The sequence below is a fragment of the Ipomoea nil genome, unplaced genomic scaffold, assembly GCF_001879475.1.
Source record: "Ipomoea nil cultivar Tokyo-kokei standard unplaced genomic scaffold, Asagao_1.1 scaffold2165, whole genome shotgun sequence".
Lineage (NCBI taxonomy): Eukaryota > Viridiplantae > Streptophyta > Magnoliopsida > Solanales > Convolvulaceae > Ipomoea > Ipomoea nil.
Window position 1 is genome coordinate 285,557 of NW_017618593.1, and position 20,929 is coordinate 306,485.

Below are 20,929 nucleotides of genomic sequence, written 5' to 3' on the forward strand. Positions count from 1 at the left end.
GCTTCAATTCCTCGAACGACCGCTGGCACTCGGCTGTCCAAGCGAAGCCTTCCTTCTTCTTCATGGCTTCGAAGAAGGGTGTAGTTTTGTCCGCCGCCTTGCTCAAGAAGCGACTAAGGGCAGCCACTCGGCCAGTTAACCGCTGTAGGTCTTTGACGGTACTGGGAGGCTGCATGTCGATGATAGCTTGGACCTTCTCGGGGTTAGGCTCAATGCCTCGTTTAGTAACCATATATCCTAAGAACTTTCCGCCTTGCACTGCAAAGGCACATTTCTTAGGGTTCAGTCGGAGATTATACCTTATCATTACTTGGAAGCAATTGGTCAGATCTCTCGCATGCTCGCTCTCTTCTTGGCTCTTGACGAGCATGTCGTCCACATACGCGGCCATGGATTTCCCTAACCGATCTTGGAACAGCCGGACCACCATCCGGGTATAAGTAGCTCCGGCATTCATAAGTCCAAAGGGCATGACTCGATAATAATACACTTCGTCCGGTGTCAAAAGTGCGGTCTTTTCCTCATCTGCCGGGTGCATGAAAATTTGATGGTACCCTCTGAAGGCGTCCATGAAGCTTAACAGGGCTGACCCGGCGGTTTCGTCGACTAGCTGATCAATCCGAGGCAAGGGAAACGGATCCTTCGGGCAGGCCTTGTTGAGGTCGGTGTAATCAACTCACATCCGCCAAGCCGGGGGCTTAGGTACGAGAACTACATTTTCCAACCATTCTGGATATTTAACCTCTCGAATGTGGCCCGCAGCCAACAGCGTGCTCACCTCTTTCTTCACAAACTCCCTCCGATCATTGGCGAGATATCGCTTTTTCTGCACAATCGGCCGATGGCCGGGATCTACGGCGAGTCGATGAGCAATGATGGATCGGTCGACACCAGGCATGTCCTCCGGACCCCAGGCAAAAACCAGCCGGTGCTCTCGGAGCACTCTAATGACCTCTTCTCGTACTTCCTCAAGGAGGCCGACTCCAATTCGGACCCGCCTGTCCGGCTGTTCGGGATCGATCTCGACTTCTTCCAATTCCACCGCCGGCTCAGGGCGAGGTATCGTCGTCTTCTTTGGGGGTCTTTCCGTGATCTCATGGACCTGCATCTCACGCTTGCCCATTCCTCTACAGGCTTGTAGGTAACAGTCGCGGGCGACTCTCCTGTCGCAACGCACCGTCCCTATCCCATTGGGCGTGCGGAACTTCAAGCAAAGGTGCTCGATAGAAATCAGGGCTCCTAGATCCTCCAGACCTGGTCGGCCGAGTATAGCATTATGCGAACAGGCCATATTCACCACAATGAACTTCATACTGAGTTTCTGTACGTCGAGATAACTGCCAATCTCGACTGGTAGAGTGATGGATCCTTCTGCCTCCACCGAGTCCCCTGTGAAACCGGCGAGTGGAGTTTTGACGGGGTTCAGCTGTTCTTGGGTCAATCCGATTTTGGTGAAAGTGTCGAGGTAAAGCACGTTGACGCTGCTTCCGGTGTCGACCAGGATTCGCCGAACAACCACTCCGTTCACATCCATCGCTATAACCAATGCGTCCCGATGCGGTGTCTCTCCCGCGGGTAGATCTTTGTCAGTGAACGTGATCGGTTCTCGGCACGCTTTCTTCGAGCTTTCTTCACGCCCGTATATCGTCCCGACGTATAGCTGTCGAGCCCAGGCCATTCTGGTATTCACTGAGTCGCCGCCCTCGGGCCCGCCGACTATCATGTTAATAACTGGCTTTTGACGCCACTGGGCTTCGTCCTCTTCAGAAGCCGGCTGCTCTCTACGGCGGCAGTGGGATCCCCGTCTCCCCGAGTAACCGACCTCCGCCTCCACTGATTAGGAGGCGGGGTCCCTTGCTGGATGATACCTTCCATGATCTTCTTCAAATAGAAGCACTCTTCTGTGCTGTGAGTATAAGACTTGTGGTAACGACAGTATTTAGAGGTCTTACCTGCCTCATCGCTTATCGCGTGGTCGTCAGTCGGCGGAGGCGGGGGAGGAGCGACTGCTTGTATCTCATGTACTGGCCGTTCGGGAACCGGCCGGTAAGGGTGTGCGACGGGTTTGTCGTATGGTCGTCTGACATCTGGTCGCCGGGTCACTTCCGGACGCCTTTCCTTCGTTTCGGCTTGTGTCCTCTTCCCGCCGGCGGATCCTCCGACCTCGCGTTGTCGTTTGTGCTTCATGGCTTGCTCCGTGTTGGCCCTCTTGTTGGCCATATGTATGGCTTCCGCATAGGTGGCCGAGCGGTTGTCTCGCAGATCCCGGTACAATTGCCCGGATCGTAAGGACTCGATGAAAAAGGTGAGCGCAGTCTGATCTTCGACCTCCTCTATAGACTGAATTTCCTTCTGCCAGCGGGCTAGATAGGTTTTCAGAGATTAGCCTTCCTCTTGGTGAACGTCTCCCATGTGAGTCAGGTCCTTCTGAGGCTTGATGTTGGCCGCGTAGTGGCTCATGAAGCGGTCGGCCAATTCTTCGAAACTATGGATCGACTTGGAAGGCAGCGCCACTAACCATCTTTGTGCTGAGCCTTTCAGCGTGGGAAAAAAGGCACGACACATCACCGGGTCTCACACTCCAAGACCTGCATTTTGGCTTGATAGCTAAGCAGATGTTCGCATGGGTCTCCGGATCCGTCGAAGGTGGCTTGTTCCAGAAATTTAAAGTCGCCGGGTACTTTGTAGGACATGATCTCGGAAGAGAACGGCAAAGCTGTGAGCAACGTCTGCCCAGGAGATTTGGTCTTCCCCCCCATTCGTTCTTTCAGATCTCGTACTTCTCGGGCCAATTGGGCCACGTCGCCTTCATTGTGAGTGTGGTTTCCTGTGGATTCCGTACTTTCGCCGACCTCAGATTGGGCCGATCGATCATCGTTGCGCATTACTCGCTCGGTGCCTCTTGTCCGAGTCTTAGTTTTCCTGGTGCGAGCTCTTTCTCGACCGGTTTCCCGATCTCGGGGCCCTGCTGGTGCGCGACTGGGCTCCCTTTCTCCTAGTCGTTCTTGCGCAGGCTGCCGCCCAGCATTCGGACCCAGCCTTGAGTGGACTGATCGTACTGGCTGGCTTTCCGCCCTTCGATTTTCCTGTCCGTCTTCCGGCCTCTGGGACAGTTGCGGATGGCGGGGCATCGGCCGAGAAACCGACTGTTCCCTTACTCCTCGACTCGCATCGGCGAAGGCTCGTCCGATCGCGTGGAGTTGTTCCGGGGTTAGGGGTATCATAGGCGGCTGCCGGTTCACCGGTGCCGTTTCATTTCCTTGGCTCTGAGCATTTCGTTGGTTCAACTGGTCTCTTAGATCTGCCTCTATCCCGTTGTTCCGGTTGTTTGCTTGGTCTCGTCTTTCTGACATGTTCGTGACGCTTTTTTTTTTTGTCCGACTTCGGGACTCGCCTAGCGACTTCAAGACTCGCCTAGCTTAGAGAGTCACGTAGCTCCTTGTATCGATCCCCACAGACGGCGCCAGTGTTGGTTTTTGGGTTTTCAGGCCCAGGGAGGTCCAACACAACCTTAGTTGGTGGATTCACCTTTCACACGGAATTGCAAAGAAATGACAGTACTCGTAATAGCTTTCAGTGTGTCTCCCCTTTCTCTTGGGATTAACTTGTCTGGATTACAAGGGTGGAGGAGCCTTTATATAGCAGGCTCCTCTCCTACCGACTTGAAGGCCATTAATGACAGACTTCAAGGCTAATTACAATCGACGAGCCGTTGGGCGCCGTTACCGGATTGGTCAACGGCTCCTTGGATCCATAACGGTCTGACCGAGTCCTGCCTTGAATGCCTCCAACGGCTCCGGGGCCGGGTCTTCTTAAATGAGGCCTCTCGACGCTCGCCTAACGGCTCTGAGCCGTCCCTTCGTGGACTTGGGCCTAGGCCGACTCCTGGACTCGGCCCAAGTTCCCTACTGGGCTTCTTTCACTGCTAGCCCACGTTTTTTATCTTGGATCCCCTTCTTGGGCCAATCCTTCTTGGGTCGGGGTTCTCACCCCATCACTACTGATTGCCAAAAAATGACATTGTGATGTAGTTTCGCACTCCAATTTGTTGTGTGATTTGGATACTCTTTTTGTCTATAAATACCTCAAGTAGTTTTTTTTTTTTTTTTGAAAGCCAAAAGAATCAGATAGTATTAGCCAGCATGGGCTCAATAAACGAAGGAGGTACATCCCTCCAGACAGAACGTTCTGCTATAGCAGCTACATGTTTAGATAAGGAGTGCACCACTTGATTGGCCTCCCTATTAATGAAGCAAACTACAGTACCAGGCAACGCATTAATTAAGTGCTTACATGTCAAAAGCGTATAACCAAAATAATTGCGAAACGAACTAACATAACTAAGACTTGAGACCAAAACTGATGAATCCGTGTAGATTGAGCCACCTGAGTACCCGTTCTCCTTCAACCAAGAGAGGGCTTCACACAATGCCATTGCTTCTACTAGGAGGGGGTCATACGGACATGCCAATGGACCGTTTGCCGCTACCACAAAGGAATAGTCTCCACCGAAAATCACAAATCCAAAAGCGGGAGTTCGTTGTGGACCGTGAAATCCAGCATCTACAAAACAAGAGAAATGAAGCCGGCGCACTTGGGGAGGGCTGCGCAGGAGATGTCACGGGAAGCCTACCAGACGCCGCAACCCGCCGGTGTTCACTGTCCGTCGAAGCAGTCCATTGCGCCACAAGCCGCCTGTGCAAGATGTTTGGAGCCAGCAGTGCTGATTCCCACACAGCAGTGTTTCTAGCAGTCCAAATACAATGGAGTAAACCACATATTTGGCCTTGCAACTCACTAGAGTACCCTGTTGTTCCACCGAGCCAATCCTCCGTCCACTGCACAAAGTTCCTGTTGGCAATAGGGGGGATTTGAATTTAAGAAAGTTGCCAAACATTAATAGCATATGGGCAAGAACAAAATATATGCATAACACATTCCTCATCTAAGCCACATGACGGACAAGAATTAACAGTGACAACCCTCCTAATTATCAAATTATCAAGTGTGGGCAGAATATTCAGAAGGGCTCTCCATAAGAACACCTTCCATTTGGAGGGGACCTGCAACTTCCAAACATTATTCCACACAGAAGATGGTTGTGAATTCAAAACACCCAACCGCCTATAGCCATCCTTTACCGAATAGCAACCCCTTATATCCCCTTCCCAATACCACATATCTTCATAGTCCGTACTCACAGGCAGCTGCAAGATCAAACCTGCGTCGCGTGCATTAAAAAGCTTATGCAAATAATCATGATTCCAATTCCCGGTGTTTGTATCAATCAAATCCGATACTAACATATTGTGGTCGTTAGTTACCTGGACAGAATCAACAAAGGGGTTCTGATTGGCTTAATTATATATTTTTTTTATTTTTTTTTTAAAAATTATTATTATTGTTGTTGTTGTTGTTGTTGTTGTTAGGATATATCCTGACCGACATAGCTCGATTTTTCTTGTTCTTTGTGCAGGTTGGACAGGTCGGCTATTCTTAAAGAAGACGGTCGGACCCGACCGGTAGACTTCCCGACCGACCGCCTTTGTCACCCGATTAGTTACCCTTGTCAAGGATCTCGAAAAGAGGCACGTGGCAATGCTACACGTTGACAGAGAGGGCTCGCGGGATGGTGACGCGTGGATGCTACGTGGGTTACACGCCGGCTGGCCAGAGCTGTGTCTTCGGCCTAGCGGCTATAAGTACCCACGACGGCTACAGTGTGGGGGACTTTTGAACGATCGATAGATTATCTACAGAGCTGCCCGACCGCAGTCAATCGGCCCTCGGTGGCCTACCCCCAGGGCAATGGTCAAGTTGAAAATGCTAACCGTACAATTTTGGAGGGGTTGAAGAAGAAGTTGCACTCGGCCGGTCGCAGTTGGGCTGATGAACTACCGTATGTACTTTGGACCTATCGCACAACCCCGAGGGAGGCAACGTTGGAAACGTCGTTTGCTTTAGTCTATGGCGCTGAAGCTCGGCTACCGATCGAAGCATGGATCCCGACCGCCAGGGAACGCTCTTACAACGCGGAGGAAAATGAACACTCCATGGCCGTGGACCTAGACGGCGTTAAAGAAAAGAGAGAGATCGCGGCTCAGCGTATGGTCGAGTACCAGAAGAGGGTCAAAAGCACGAAAGACGTCCGGGTCAATCCCCACTATTTTCAGGTCGGGGACTACATATTACGACGTTGGGAAGCGAGCCAACCGTTAGAAGGAGGCAAATTGGCCCAAAATTGGGAAGGTCCCTATGTTATCACAACCGTAGTCCGCCCGGGTACCTACCGGTTGGAGAGAACGACCGGGAGAGTGATCGAGGACACATGGAACTCGGAGAACCTTGTACTGTTTAGACATTAATGCAATTACATAATTGTAGATGGAGTGGGAGCTCAACCTGCGAGTGGGCACGTCCATCGTTAATCGTTAGTTGCCTTTGTTAAGTTTGTAAATATTTGACCGTCTACGTATGGGAATTAATAATGTAATATCGATCGGTGATTGCTTGACCGTTTATACACAGCGGCCCGATCGATTTGCGCATCAGTTAAATGTTAAGTAGTTTTGGTTAGATCTACTTCAGAAGTTGGTCTTGCACGTGCTTCGCCCGACCGAGACTCAGCATCAACAATCGAAGAGGGGCGTAAGCCCCACGACCACAATGTCGATTAAACTTGCCTGAATATACCGGGGCCTAAGTTCAGTTACAACTGATAAAGGTACACACCTCTCCCTCGGTCCTGACCGATAGGGGTATACACCTAATTGGCTTTAAAAGGTCATTTACATTTTAGCCGGACAACTAACAACGCTTGGCTAATAACGCTCATCTTCGGCGGACACTCGGGTCACGCCATCGATCGGGGAAATCAGAGCTTCAAGATACATACCCTATTAGCATTACTTCTTTCCACTATCGCACTCACTCGTGCCTCATGAGCACGGCAGTGTGGGGGCTAGGGGAAAGGGGCCTATGGGTCGGGCAAAGGCCCGGTTAAAAAGGCCAACAGGTAAGAGGAAGGCCAGTAGGCCAATAGGCTGGATAAACAAACGACCAAAACGATCAAGTAGGGTTGCAAAAGTCGCGCAAAGCAAAATCAAAGCAAAATTTAACGAAAGTTAATATATTTAATAAAGGAAAATGCCCGGTACAAAACGGGACCGGGCTCCCGACTGAGGAAAACACAAAAATAAAGTTATTACACGGTCGGCAACTACACGACCTTATCTACACTCTTCGTAGCACCGCTGGGCTCGGCCGTGTCCTCGGGGGCAGACGGGTCGGTAAAAGGCGCCGGGCCGGGATCAGCAACCTCGTCGGGAAGAGTCGAGAGAACGAACTTCAAATCGTCGTCCTCGAAAACCTCTTCCATGATGGATCGGGTCTCCTCCCGCATGGTCCGTTGACCGGACTTAAAGGCCCAGTGCCCGAATTGCCAAATCATGTCTTCCTCGAGTTTGTTCTTCATCAGCTCCTTGAAGAACCTCTCAGCCGAAGCCTCATCTCGGCAAAGGAATCGGGCCAAGCCTTCAAGGTTGCCCAAACGGGACTTAAGCTCGTTCGCCTCTGCCAGCGATTCCCGAGCGGCTTTTTCGGCAATAGCCAGAGTGCCCTCGGTTGATTTCAGTTTATCCCGGAGCTCGGTATTATCTTTTCCACGCCGCTCAGCTATCTTCCTCAGAGCGTCGGCCTCATTGGCCAACATCGCTTGGCGCTGGAGGTGTTGGATCGATCGGGATAGCTGCAAGATCAAAACGTGTTAGCTCGACCAATTACAGTTGACGCAAAATAACAGAGTAATAGAATCTTACCTCGACCAGCTCCTGTCCGCTTCGCTCGGCCACTTGCGCAGGCGTCAGCTTGCTAATGTCCTTCTTGATTGGCCGGAGGCTGCCTATACGAGCGAGGATGGAATCGTCGCCCATGACAACCCCGCTCGGGGGGCTGTTTTGCTTCCTCCGGCGCTTAAGTGCGCCTTCTTCTTCCGTGTCTTTCACGGTCAGTTTGTCCTTGCCCTTCCGGCCGGCCGTTTGAGAAGCCAGCGCATCGGACATCTCCACGACCACAGCCCCTTCAGCCGTAGTTATTGTAGAAGCGCCCAGTGGTCGCCCGCTCGGGATAGGGCCAACCTCGGTCTCTTTATCACCGGCCGACCCGGCATCAGACTTCTTCTTCCCGAGCGTTATTTTAGCTCGGGGGGCTCGGGATGCGCTACCCGTCGGGAAGCTGCGTGGAGGACCCATCTCTGCAAACAAAACCATATGGTTAAGATAATGAGTCAAATTGTGATCGGGAAGAGCTCCAGTCGGGAAGGTTAAGTTAGTATTAGACCTTTCTTGGTCGGTTTAGCCCGAGGAGCCGCTACTGAGGCCCATTGGTTGGGGTTTGTACTTCTCTTCTAGGTCTTATCGAGGTGGCGGCAACCGGGCGGCGTCGTAGCTTTCCCTCGGCCGGAATATCTTATATTTGTGGATCTCGCTGGAGATCCGAGAGGTTGCATCACGAAGGGCCTGGGTCTCGACCGGCTGCACTTGCTTCGTATAATGCGTTCCCCACGTCCGGTCAACCGGGAGAATCCAGGGGTCATATTTGACCGAGAAGATGCGGTTTTTCCATCCGCGGTTGTTCCCGGGCAAGTTGTCGATCGCGCATAAATCGGCTCGGGACTGGATCACCAAGAAGCCGCCTCCATACTTCGCCGCCAAAGGCTTGACCTGGTAGATGAAGTTGAAGAGCTCCATCGAGCATGCGACATCCTGCCGAGCGCATATCTGGGGGAAACATGCTAGGATTCGGTGTGCGTTCGGGCATATTGGAGCGGGTAATACCCGGTAATAGCCCAGGAACGCGGTTAAGAGGGCGGAGAAAGGAAAAGTGATCAGGGCCAGCAGAGAATCATAGTGCATCCCGATCCACTTTCCTTGATGGCGTTCCTTAATGTTCCCTAAAGACCGTCGGGTGTCGAATTGAACCCGACCACTTAGCCTTTCGGCAATCCTCGCCGCTTTGCCGGTCGTCAGCAGGCACTCTTGCTGCTCGACGCTTTCGCTGTAAAGGAAGATGAGCTCCGGTCCGACGACCGGTGCGGTCGGCTCTTCCTCCATCGGCTCTGGTGTGGCCTCCCGATCGGTGGCAGAAGTAGAAGCCCCAAGGTCAGCTCCTATTGTCTGTGTGGGCGTTTCCCGAACGTCATCGACTGGGGTTCCGCGGCCACTTGTCGAGGTACCGCTGCTGCTCTCGCTGCCGCTACTCGAGCTGTCTGAACCACTCGACCCCGAGGAGCTCTCCGAGCTAGAGGAGCTTTGGCGCTCGGGGACCTTGCTCGGTCGTTGAATGTCTTCGACGATTTCAGGCGAGGATGTCTCGATCATTGTCTCCTCGCTAAGTTGTTCGACCACGTCATCATAGTCCGCTCCCGAGATGTTTTGGCTGTCGAGTCTGACATGTCCCCTTCATAAAGGAGACGGTCGTTTCAGCGTTTGGGGTCGTTTATTTCGGTCGGGGTTAGTAAGTTACGGAGGTCGGTCATTACAAGAAAAGTGAAGAGAAGAGTTAAAGAGAAGTAAGAGGGACAAGAGGAACTTACCGATTGGGTGATGTTGTTGAGAAAGTTGGAAGCTGCTTGCTCGATCGATGCGCAGGTTGTTCGCTCGGGATGCTCCGATTGACTCTCGCAGATTGGTAAAAGTTCAAATGAACCTCAGAAGCACCTATTTATAGGAAAAGTTTGGGCGGGAAAATGACCCACTTGCGCGATTTGACCGTTACAGACTCCGAGGCGCGCAGAGGCTGACACGTGGCACGACAAGCGACAGCTGTCTGGTCAGGATCGCAGGCCGAGTGATTAGACCTTTTCATCCCGTCCCGTTTTTTCCCCGAGTGGTCAAAAAGGCCTGGGCTGGGGGGCTTTTGGTAGGATATATCCCGACCGACACAGTTCGGTTTTTCTTGTTCTTTGTGCAGGTTTGACAGGTCGGCTATTCTTAAAGAAGACGGTCGGACCCGACCAGTAGACTTCCCGACCGACTGCCTTTGTCACCCGATTAGTTACCCTTGTCAAGGATCTCGAAAAGAGGCACGTGGCAATGCTACACGTTGACAGAGAGGGCTCGCGGGATGGTGACGCGTGGATGCTACGTGGGTTACATGCCGGCCGGCCGGAGCTGTGTCTCCGGCCTAGCGGCTATAAGTACCCACGGCGGCTACAGTGTGGGGGACTTTTGAACGATCGATAGATTATCTACAGAGCTGCCCGACTGCAGTCAGTCGGCCCTCGGGATAATCACTTAGATTGTATTAGGTCCTTCTTGATCAATAAAAGATTTTATTTGCTTTGACTTGATCGTATTAAATACCTTGACTGCTTAACACGTGGAATTAGTACTATCAATTATTATTATTATTATTATTATTATTATTATTATTATTATTATTATTATTATTATTATTATTATTATTATTATTATTATTATTATTATTATTATTATTATTATTATTATTATTATTATTATTATTATTATTATTATTATTATTATTATTATTATTATTATTATTATTATTATTATTATTATTATTATTATTATTATTATTATTATTATTATTATTATTATTATTATTATTATTATTATTATTATTATTATTATTATTATTATTATTATTATTATTATTATTATTATTATTATTATTATTATTATTATTATTATTATTATTATTATTATTATTATTATTATTATTATTATTATTATTATTATTATTATTATTATTATTATTATTATTATTATTATTATTATTATTATTATTATTATTATTATTATTATTATTATTATTATTATTATTATTATTATTATTATTATTATTATTATTATTATTATTATTATTATTATTATTATTATTATTATTATTATTATTATTATTATTATTATTATTATTATTATTATTATTATTATTATTATTATTATTATTATTATTATTATTATTATTATTATTATTATTATTATTATTATTATTATTATTATTATTATTATTATTATTATTATTATTATTATTATTATTATTATTATTATTATTATTATTATTATTATTATTATTATTATTATTATTATTATTATTATTATTATTATTATTATTATTATTATTATTATTATTATTATTATTATTATTATTATTATTATTATTATTATTATTATTATTATTATTATTATTATTATTATTATTATTATTATTATTATTATTATTATTATTATTATTATTATTATTATTATTATTATTATTATTATTATTATTATTATTATTATTATTATTATTATTATTATTATTATTATTATTATTATTATTATTATTATTATTATTATTATTATTATTATTATTATTATTATTATTATTATTATTATTATTATTATTATTATTATTATTATTATTATTATTATTATTATTATTATTATTATTATTATTATTATTATTATTATTATTATTTATTATTATTATTATTATTATTATTATTATTATTATTATTATTATTATTATTATTATTATTATTATTATTAATTATTATTATTATTATTATTATTATTATTATTATTATTATTATTATTATTATTATTAATTATTATTATTATTATTATTATTATTATTATTATTATTATTATTATGTATCCCCTTAGGTCATTTACATGTTAATCTAAACAGCTAATTTTTTTGAATATCTTTTTAACACTGTTGATATAATTCGTTGGTCAAATCCGCTAACGCTAACCACTAACTGCTGATTGTCAAACAAGGACATTGCGAGGTAGTTCTCACTTCAATTATTTGTGTGATTTGAATACTGTTTTTGTCAACAAATTTCTCAAGTAGTTAATATGACTGGCTTTATTAATTTTATTTTTTTTTATTTTTTTCATGGTATTACTAAAATACTTGGTAAATAAATATATGGCATTATTTGTATACAACTTTGATATTTAATTAAAAAAATAGTGCACAAAAAAAGATAATAGACAATGTAGTGAATATAATCAATTGATGAATTTGAATGTAAAAAATTTTTAAATTGGAGAAATATAAAGACAATATAACTAATAAAATTATTTCTCTTAATTAATTTATTGATAATGAATACTTTTTTTTAATAAAGACATTGTAGGGACAATGTAACGAATATAATCAATTGATGAATTTGAATGTAAAGAATTGTTATATTGGAGAAAAATAAAGACAATATATCTAATGAAATTATTTCTCTTATTTAATTTTATTGATAATGAATAATTTTTTTTAATAAAGACATTGTAGACATATAATTCTAAATTAAAGAAATGCATATGTATTATTTTTTGTTGTAGATACTAAATTATTATTTTAATTTAATAAAAGTAAAATAGAGTACTAATTATGCCAACTTTGATTGGGATGTTGTTTGAAGCTAAGATCTTTTTATTGAAATCAATGAGTAAGTTAACGGTGAGCTAACAGAAATTAACGGAAAAGTTAACAGATAATCATATTCATTAAGGATAAATTAGGAAATCTTAAGGGAAAATTAAAATCTTATCAATCTGAGCCGTTCATTTGATTAAAAAATTTGACCGCCATTTTTTCTACCCATTATAGGCCTAACTCTTTTGGGCTCTTATTAGTATGGTAGATGTTAAGAGTTCATGTGTATTATGTTAAGAGTTTATGTGTATTATGTTAAAGATTGTGTGTATTATGTTAATAGTTTATGTATATTATACTCTACAATTATTTATATTCAAAACAAAGAATTTTTAGGATCCACAATGCATTGTGAGCCCTGGTGCACAATATAACAATTGATTCCGAACAGGGATCACCCAATCGTTATACCCTGCACCACGGCGTGCGTACACAAAACGAAGCCGTTTTGGAGGCGCGGTAGGGAGTTGACGTGATTATGTGTATTTGTTTATACAATTATGTGTATTTTTTATTATGTACATTTTTTATACTATTATGTACATTTTTTTTTATACAATTATGTACATCCGAATCAGAAAATTTTTATGTATTATGTTAAGAGTTGATGTGTATTATGTTAAAAGTTTGTTTATTATGTATTATGCTAGATTATGTTTATTATCTTTTAAAAAAGAGTATGTGTATTTTGTTATACAATTATGTACATTAATGTATACAATTATGTGTATTCTAGTATAAAATTATATACATTTTTTAACATGAGATTTTTTTTTAAAAGAAAATTAACCGCCAACACAAGGCAAAAAAAAAAAAAAAAAAAAAAAAAAAAAAACTTGAAACGACGTCGTTTTGCATCAGGGCGCATAGTGCAATGCGCACCCTGGTGCATGATATAAATTGCCGGGATCACCCTACTGTGAATCTGACCAACGACATCGGCCCAAACATGCTTGGTCACTGCTCTTGGCGGACTAATCGGCAAATTATGCTGTGCATCCGTATGCACCATGCATGGTGCATACGGATGCAAAAACGACGTCGTTTTATTAAAAACGCGCGTCTCCCCTTAAAAAAAAAAAATCAGGTTCGATTCCCAGCAACAACATATGAACTATAATTCCAAAATCGATGAACTATAATTCCAGAATCGATGAACTATAATTCCAGAATCGATGAACTATAATTCCAGAATCTATGAACTAAAATTCCAGAATCTAATCTATGAACTAAAAATTCCAGAATGAATGAACTAAAATTCCAGAATCTATGAACTAAAATTTCAGAATCGATGAACTACAATTCCAGAATCGATGAACTATAATTCCAGAATCAATGAACTAAAATTCCATAATCTATGAACTAAAATTTCAGAATGAATGAACAACATAATGCTGTTGCTGGGAATCGAACCTGAATTTTTTTTAAGGGGGAACGCGTGTTTTTAATAAAACGACGTCGTTTTTGCATTTGTATGCATCATGCATGGTGCATACGGATGCACAGCATAACTATCCGGGCTAATCAGCCTTTCCAACTCCCTAGCTTGGGTTATCGCTTTAGTTTATTAATTATTCATAAATTCACACATCACAACTTGAGTTAAAAAAAAATTAGTTAAAACTAAAAATACAAAAATTAATATTTTAGAGCATCATAAATAATGGAGGGGCATGTTGCATACAAATTATTCACAGCTTTAGCAAACACAAGAATATTATATTATAGTGCAAGAACCAAAATGTGTATCTTTCTGTCTGTCTGCAAACACAATACATAAGAAGTGATCCAATTGTTTTTTATTTCATCTCAGAACTAAAAACATCCACACCATCAAATCCTAAAACACAGTTCCATAAATAGAATTCAAACCAAAATTTTCATCTGTACTGCTGCATATTAATAAGCAGATATCATTCATACGATTTTACATTTGTTTATTCATTTACACATATATATATTTACAGAACTCTCAGGTCTCATGGATGTCAAGTTAAGACCAAGGAGGGCGTTCTGTATCTCAAGTAACATGGAAGAGGGTTTCTTTACCCTGCGCTGTGAGCAGGACTAGTTACTTTGTTTCTCTCGTTAAAGCTGCGCCTGGAGAGCAACTTCGGGAGGCAACATTGTCCTGTCTTTGCTGATTTCGGGGCATGTTTGAGCTCTTGACTGGGACTCGTGTTGCTGCAGGCAGAGGAATAAGGCGTTCCAAGTGTGGATTTGGCAGCACCCAAAGCATTAAACTCCTGATCGCCGCCTAAACTTTCTTTGAAAAGTTCAGCGAGTCTCTTCTTCTTTTCTGTCGGGGATATTTGAGTTTGAGGTACAGAAGTGGCTGCTGCAGCCCTCTCCACAAAAGGGCTTCCATTAACTTTAAGAGCACCCGCAGATATGGTCTGATGGACAGGCGTATTCCCTCGAGATGGAGTAAAATCTGCATTTGCAGTTTAATTCAGAACAGTTGCTCGATCTACTTGTCCCAGGATAACAAATGATGTTTCTTCAAAGATAAAAATTCTATTCTTGGTTGTATGCATATATAGATTAGGAGGAGGTTTAAACTAAAATGTATGAAATGAAACTCACCTCCTTTAACGCTATAGAAGTCATCCTCACAATCGGACTCCAAGTAAATCTGGGAATCAAAGAATGTCTCCTCCTTGCTACCTATAAGGAATATCCAGAAAATGTATAAAATAAAAATGCTGAGGCAATATCCAACACAAACAATATACAAGTCCATCCACATGCTTATGCAAGTCAAAATATTCTGAAAACAATTCTTTAATTCCATTCAATTTGAGCTAGCTAGCTAGCTATCCTGGAGTTGTTCACATTTACGGGATTCAGTAGAATCCAAACTATACCATTAACCCCACATACTTTGAGATATAAGGCCATCCGTGATCTATCTTATCTTAGATAAAGAGACTGAAAACAGGTGCCATTATAGATTTCTTGTTGTAATAAATGAGTGCTTTCTTTATATGGAATTTTCAATAATGAGACCAAAATTGTTATACTCTGACAGCCTGACTAGATCACGAGCATATATTCATACCATGAAAGCCTAAACATATGCTCACTGTTAACTTAAGCATCACATCAAAAAGCTAAGCACTTTAATTTCTCCATAGATGGTAAAGGAAACAAGAACCTGCAACAGCAATATATATCAATGTTGGGGACCAAAAGGGCATTGATGAGTATAATACAGAGCTTGCACGAAAAGGGTGCCAGACATTCTATTTCATCACTCAACCACCAATTCCAAATTTGCAATTATCATTTAGCAATAGCACAATGGTAGATACACAGTTTGACAGCTGAGGATCATTGACACATAGACAGTAATCATCAGCACAAACAACTCTTGGGGTTAAGGCACAGTGCAGGTGAATAATAATTTTAGACAAAAATTACTTCTCCACACCAAGAATGGCAGTGGTTGTGGAAGATTGTGAGCACCACTGGAAAATGGCTACCATATGAAAGCATACAAGAAGAAAGTTGAAAATGGAACAGCACAATTAGCATCACAAGACAACATAAATTATTCCTGCCACTGCAGATTCCTTAAATTAATACCACCCTGTTGCTACTCACTCCATCTGGATGTTTTGCATTATCTATTGGACCCATTTCTTTAAATAGACATGCCAAGATTGCAGTAATCTGAGGAACATTAAATTCTTTCATGCCCACAACATCATGTGCTTCAGATGACACACAAATAAAAGATATATATCCACTCCTATTCTGGACTTCACAAACTCTTTCAGAGCAAATTTTTTTTGGTTGGAAAACTTTTATAAAGTAAGAACACCCTTTATCAGGCAATTGAAAGCTACGTTCCAGGCCACCATGATTACCATTTCAAGACACAACTTTTGAGTAAAAAAACACAGACTTCATATGTTAGCATGGTCGGAAAGATCACAACTTTTTGAGGAAACAATATCTTATCTTTTGAAAAAAAAAAAAAAAAACTTTAGCATTTCTTAATTCAAAAACACACAGAGACTTCAGGGAAGCAGGATCAAAGAACGATAGATACCAAAGTCAAGAGAAGCAGTTGCAAGGCGAGAAGGCGAAGGATGCGATATAGGTGGGTGATGGTCAGCGAGCTTACAGTCAACTCCATTAACAGTACTCCGTTCATGTTTGACCGGCGACGGATTCACGGCCATGCTATTCTTGGACCCAACCACAACACGGAGCTTCATGGGCGTCTCCGCATCTTTGTGCACCGAAACACACAAACCCATTCCTCAAAACACAACCTTGATTATTCTTGAACCTCAATCGTCCCAGAAAGAAGAAGAGAAGAAAAAGGAAAATGAAACTTTCTAGAGAGAGAGAGAGGGGGTGAAGTAGAAGTGAGAAAAGTAGAAAGAGGGAGAAAGAAGAAAAAAGCAAAGTACACAGTGTTTAAGCGTTACGTATAAAGGAGAGATCAGAGGTGAAAGGAGAGGTCTCCCGAAGAGTGAGGCGGGGCGGGGCGGAGAACTGAGAAGGGGAATGGGATTAATTTCTTCTTTCTTTCTGGGGGCTTGAAAGCGAAGTTTATGTGTATGAACACAGGGAAGGACAGAAGGCGTGGGACCCGCCTGTGAAAAAGTTGGAATTTTTTGCACTGTTTATAGCTACCTTTATTTATATATCATTTGGACATATATTAGAGACAAAATAAAATTTTAATTAAATACTGCTCATTAACAAAATTATAACGGTTCATATTCAATTACCTATCAATAATATGATGCATAATTCTCTCATAAAATTTCTAGGAACATTTTTTGTCAATCAAGTATTTTGTATTTGTATGTAAATGCACATCGTTGCATAAAAATAGCAAGTTTTTATCGTTATAAAAAAAAAAAAAAAAAAGACTCGATTTCACCAATTAAAATGAATAATTAACAATAGATTATCAGGAGACACCACAATTTTCCATTTTTAATGCATCACATATTTTTCAAGTCCATAATTTTAGGCGATTTCTTTATTTATCGTTCTAACTTCTAATATAATTACAATTTCGAAAATAGTAGTTGGATTACATTGAATTCTATACCATACTTATCTATCAATTTGTATTGCTTATTATTATTATTATTATTATTATTATTATTATTATTATTATTATTGAGTTAATACCTAAAATCATTCTCGATTATAGTGGTTTTTCTCAATTTTGTCCTAAACGACTTTGGTGACCTAATATCGTCCCAGACTGTTGTGTTTCGCTCAATTTAGTCTCAGACTTTTGTGTTTTTGCTCAATTTAGTCCCTCATTTGTTATTCTGTCCATTTGGTGTTAAATAAATAGACAATTCAGTAATTTTAATATTAACATCTCTTTACTCATAGACATGTGAACTGCGAAATCTTTTTTTTTTTTTACGAATTACTCCCAGAATTACTCCTAAAACTGCAAATATAAAATTTGATTTGCAGGTCCGGGAGTAATTCTGGGTGTAATTCGTACAAGAAAGAGGAATTTCGCACTTTACAAGTTGAAAGTAAAGAGAGATCAATATTGACATTACTGAATTGTCCCTTTATTTAACACCAATTTGACGGAATAACAAATGGAGGACTAAATTGAGCGAAACACAAAAGTCTGGGACGATATTAGGTCACCAAAGTCGTTTAGGACAAAATTGAGAAAAACCACTATAGTCGATGACGATTTTGAGTATTAACTCTATTATTATTATTATTAGGGAAAATGGCACTTCTTCCCCCTAAGTTATATACTTATAGCACTTTCTCCCCCTGAATTATTCAAGTGGCTGTTTTTCCCCCTGAAATGTTAAATGGACATATTTAGCCTTAAAATAAATATTTCATTTATTTTCCTTCTCCAACAAATTATGACAATAATTTGGTTCAAACCAAACAAACACTATAGCAACCAAACTGAAATATTCCAATTGCAATTTAGAATCGAAACTCGATATTTAGAGTTTATTAAAATCGCGAACCGGAACGGACGATTCATGTTCTGAACTAAAAAAATAAAATACATTTATTGTTGAATTTAGACTATTTAAAATAAAAAATAAAATTTTAAAATAAAGACGGTTCAAAATCGTGAACCGGATCCAGAACGGCCGATTCATGGTTCAAGATCCAATTTTTTTAATTCATAATTTTAATAAATTGAAATCCAAATATTAGGTTCTAGATCTGAATCATAACCGCAAACTTTTTATTCAATTGCTATAGTGTCCGGTTCAGTTTGATCTGCACCGTGGTCATCCCTACGTATACGCGATAATTTATTGGAGAAGTAAAATAAATAAAATTTTCACTTTAAGGGTAGAAATGTCAATTTAATATATCAGGGGAAAAAACCACCACTTTTAGAATAATTGAGGGAGCTAATGTGCTTACCTAAATAATTGAGGGGGAAAAATGACTATAAGTATATAACTCAGGGGGAAAAAGTGTCATTTTCCCTTATTATTATTATTTTTATTGTTAAGGTAAATATGATTGGGTTTATCTATAAATATTAAAGTCAGAATGTGGAATGTGTAGAAGTTTTGCCTAGGATGATTTTGAGAGGAGGTTTTCCTATGAACTTGGGAGGAGGTTTTCCTAAAGGGCTCGTTCTGGGCATATGTTTCGGAGAAAACTTGCAGGGAAAGAAATAGCATTATCTCTAGGCACATGGGTTCTAGCTTGGAAAATTCTAGACTCATGGATTGCTATAAATAAGGCAACATCCTTCATTCATTAGATCATCCCATCCCATCTCATTCAAAATATGCAAAGAGTATAGCAAAATTCGGTAGAGAAAAAATAGAGAGTTATATTTGTAATTCTTATTGTATTATCCTTTTTGACAATACAGAAAATTCTTCTTCAAATTGCATTGTTCCGTGTATGATTTATTTTAAATCTTACACTAGAATTTATTCTCAATATTTCCAGTTCAAGTTGCTATTGTAAATTTGGTGTTGTGAACCCGTTTCGATCCTAACATTATCAAATCTAAATTACCATACACATGGGATGTGAATGATGGCGTTGATCTCTTTCAACTTAACCATGGTTCTTGAGTTCAAGCCTGAAAATAAAATTACCTTAAAATAAAATTACCTTAAAACTTATAAAGAAGGGTTTTTCACCATTTTGTGATTCTATCTAGAACAAAGAAAAAAAGAAAATGTAAATTATGGGAGGCTAAAATTTTGAATTTTTTAAACTAAAATAATTTAAAATTTATACTTGCATAGTTGCACGGTAAGTAAAACAAGTAACATGCAAACAGTGTAGCGTGCATATACATTACTTAACGCCACAGGCATTAACCAAATTTCCAAATGGTCAGTGGTTCATATCGCATAAAAAACATAAATAATAATGATAAGGTCAATTTTCTTATAAAATTATATACAACTCAATCATAATAGAGTTTTAATAAGAATAAAAAATGCGGTGGTATAATTAGATGTAGTATTAATTAATACATCTAATTTTGTTCTTATTCTTTTTTCTAATTCACTTGAGTTGTTAATGCCACTAAAAATAATTTGTATATTATAATTATTCTTTTCTCACTAAATTTTGTCCAATTTTAATTAGTTTCTTAGATACATAATGCATTAACTATTTGCATTATATATATTTTTTTTCTCTTTATTCTATTTTCCCCATAATAGTCATAAGAGCATCCTTAGTAGTTGATCTCTGTTGCAGTTTTTGTAAGTGTGATTAGGAAACAGAACGTGGGAAGGGAGAGAAAAATGAAAAAAAAAAAAACTGATTTAAAAAAAATATATATATATTTAAACTACACTATCTGGCGCGTGCACTAGCTTTGGCCAAGCTTTGCGCGAAACACGCACATCGTTTCCTTTTTTCCTTTTTTTCTTCAACAGAGCACATAGTTATATATTGTTCCAAGATCCAGGTCCTTGTAGAAGAACCCTCCCACTCTCTCTCCTACACTCTCTCTCGTACTTTTGCTGACATTATCTCCCAAATAACCCCTATGGTGCGCTGGCCGGTGGTGATGCTCTAAGTTCATGTACTTTTACATTTATTATTATTTTTTGGGTGACAAAGGAAACTCGCAACAACTATCCAATGGTGTTCAATAAGAAAATTTCACTTTTTTTAATATTCTACAAATCACACAGAAGATATAAAGTGCATTAGAAATACTCAATGTGACGTACAATCTCAACCGATAAAGTGTTGACAAGAATTAAGCTCACAGATTTATTTTGATTATATAATTTCATCCTCAATTCATTGATCACCATTTTTTATCTCGTGTTGTGTGTTTGTAAGAGCATCCTCATCAATTGGAGTTTTCTTCCCCAGTTTTTTTATGGGCCCCAACATCAACCTCATCAGTACTCACTATCTCACTCAATCACAAAAACCCTTCTCCCCATTAATTTTAGATTTTTTTCTCAGTTTTTTATGGAATCACCATTTTATTCCACTGTATTTTAATTATTTCTTT

General features: G+C 40.3%; 1 protein-coding gene and 1 long non-coding RNA gene across 4 annotated transcripts; one reads left to right on the top strand and one right to left on the bottom strand.

The window, feature by feature from the left end:
- Positions 1–211: 211 nt before the first annotated feature.
- On the bottom strand, positions 212–16,964 carry LOC109149991 (uncharacterized protein At3g27210-like). Of its 3 annotated transcripts, XM_019297982.1 has the most exons (5): positions 16,499–16,963; positions 15,028–15,108; positions 14,470–14,875; positions 6,705–6,709; positions 212–224 (listed from the first exon to the last, which is right to left on the bottom strand). In XM_019297982.1, exons 1-3 carry the CDS (start codon positions 16,707–16,709, stop codon positions 14,487–14,489), a joined length of 681 nt encoding a protein of 226 aa, XP_019153527.1. In that variant the 5' UTR covers positions 16,710–16,963; the 3' UTR covers positions 212–224; positions 6,705–6,709; positions 14,470–14,486. The 3 variants fall into 3 exon arrangements, with proteins under 3 accessions (XP_019153527.1, XP_019153528.1, XP_019153526.1); XM_019297983.1 differs by lacking the exons at positions 212–224; positions 6,705–6,709 and having other exon boundaries at positions 14,277–14,771; positions 14,832–14,875; positions 16,499–16,964; XM_019297981.1 differs by lacking the exons at positions 212–224; positions 6,705–6,709 and having other exon boundaries at positions 14,277–14,875.
- On the top strand, positions 363–15,632 carry LOC109149992. The gene is made up of 3 exons (XR_002049066.1): positions 363–373; positions 1,472–1,474; positions 15,490–15,632. It is a non-coding gene; the product is annotated as an uncharacterized LOC109149992 (long non-coding RNA).
- Positions 16,965–20,929: the final 3,965 nt, after the last annotated feature.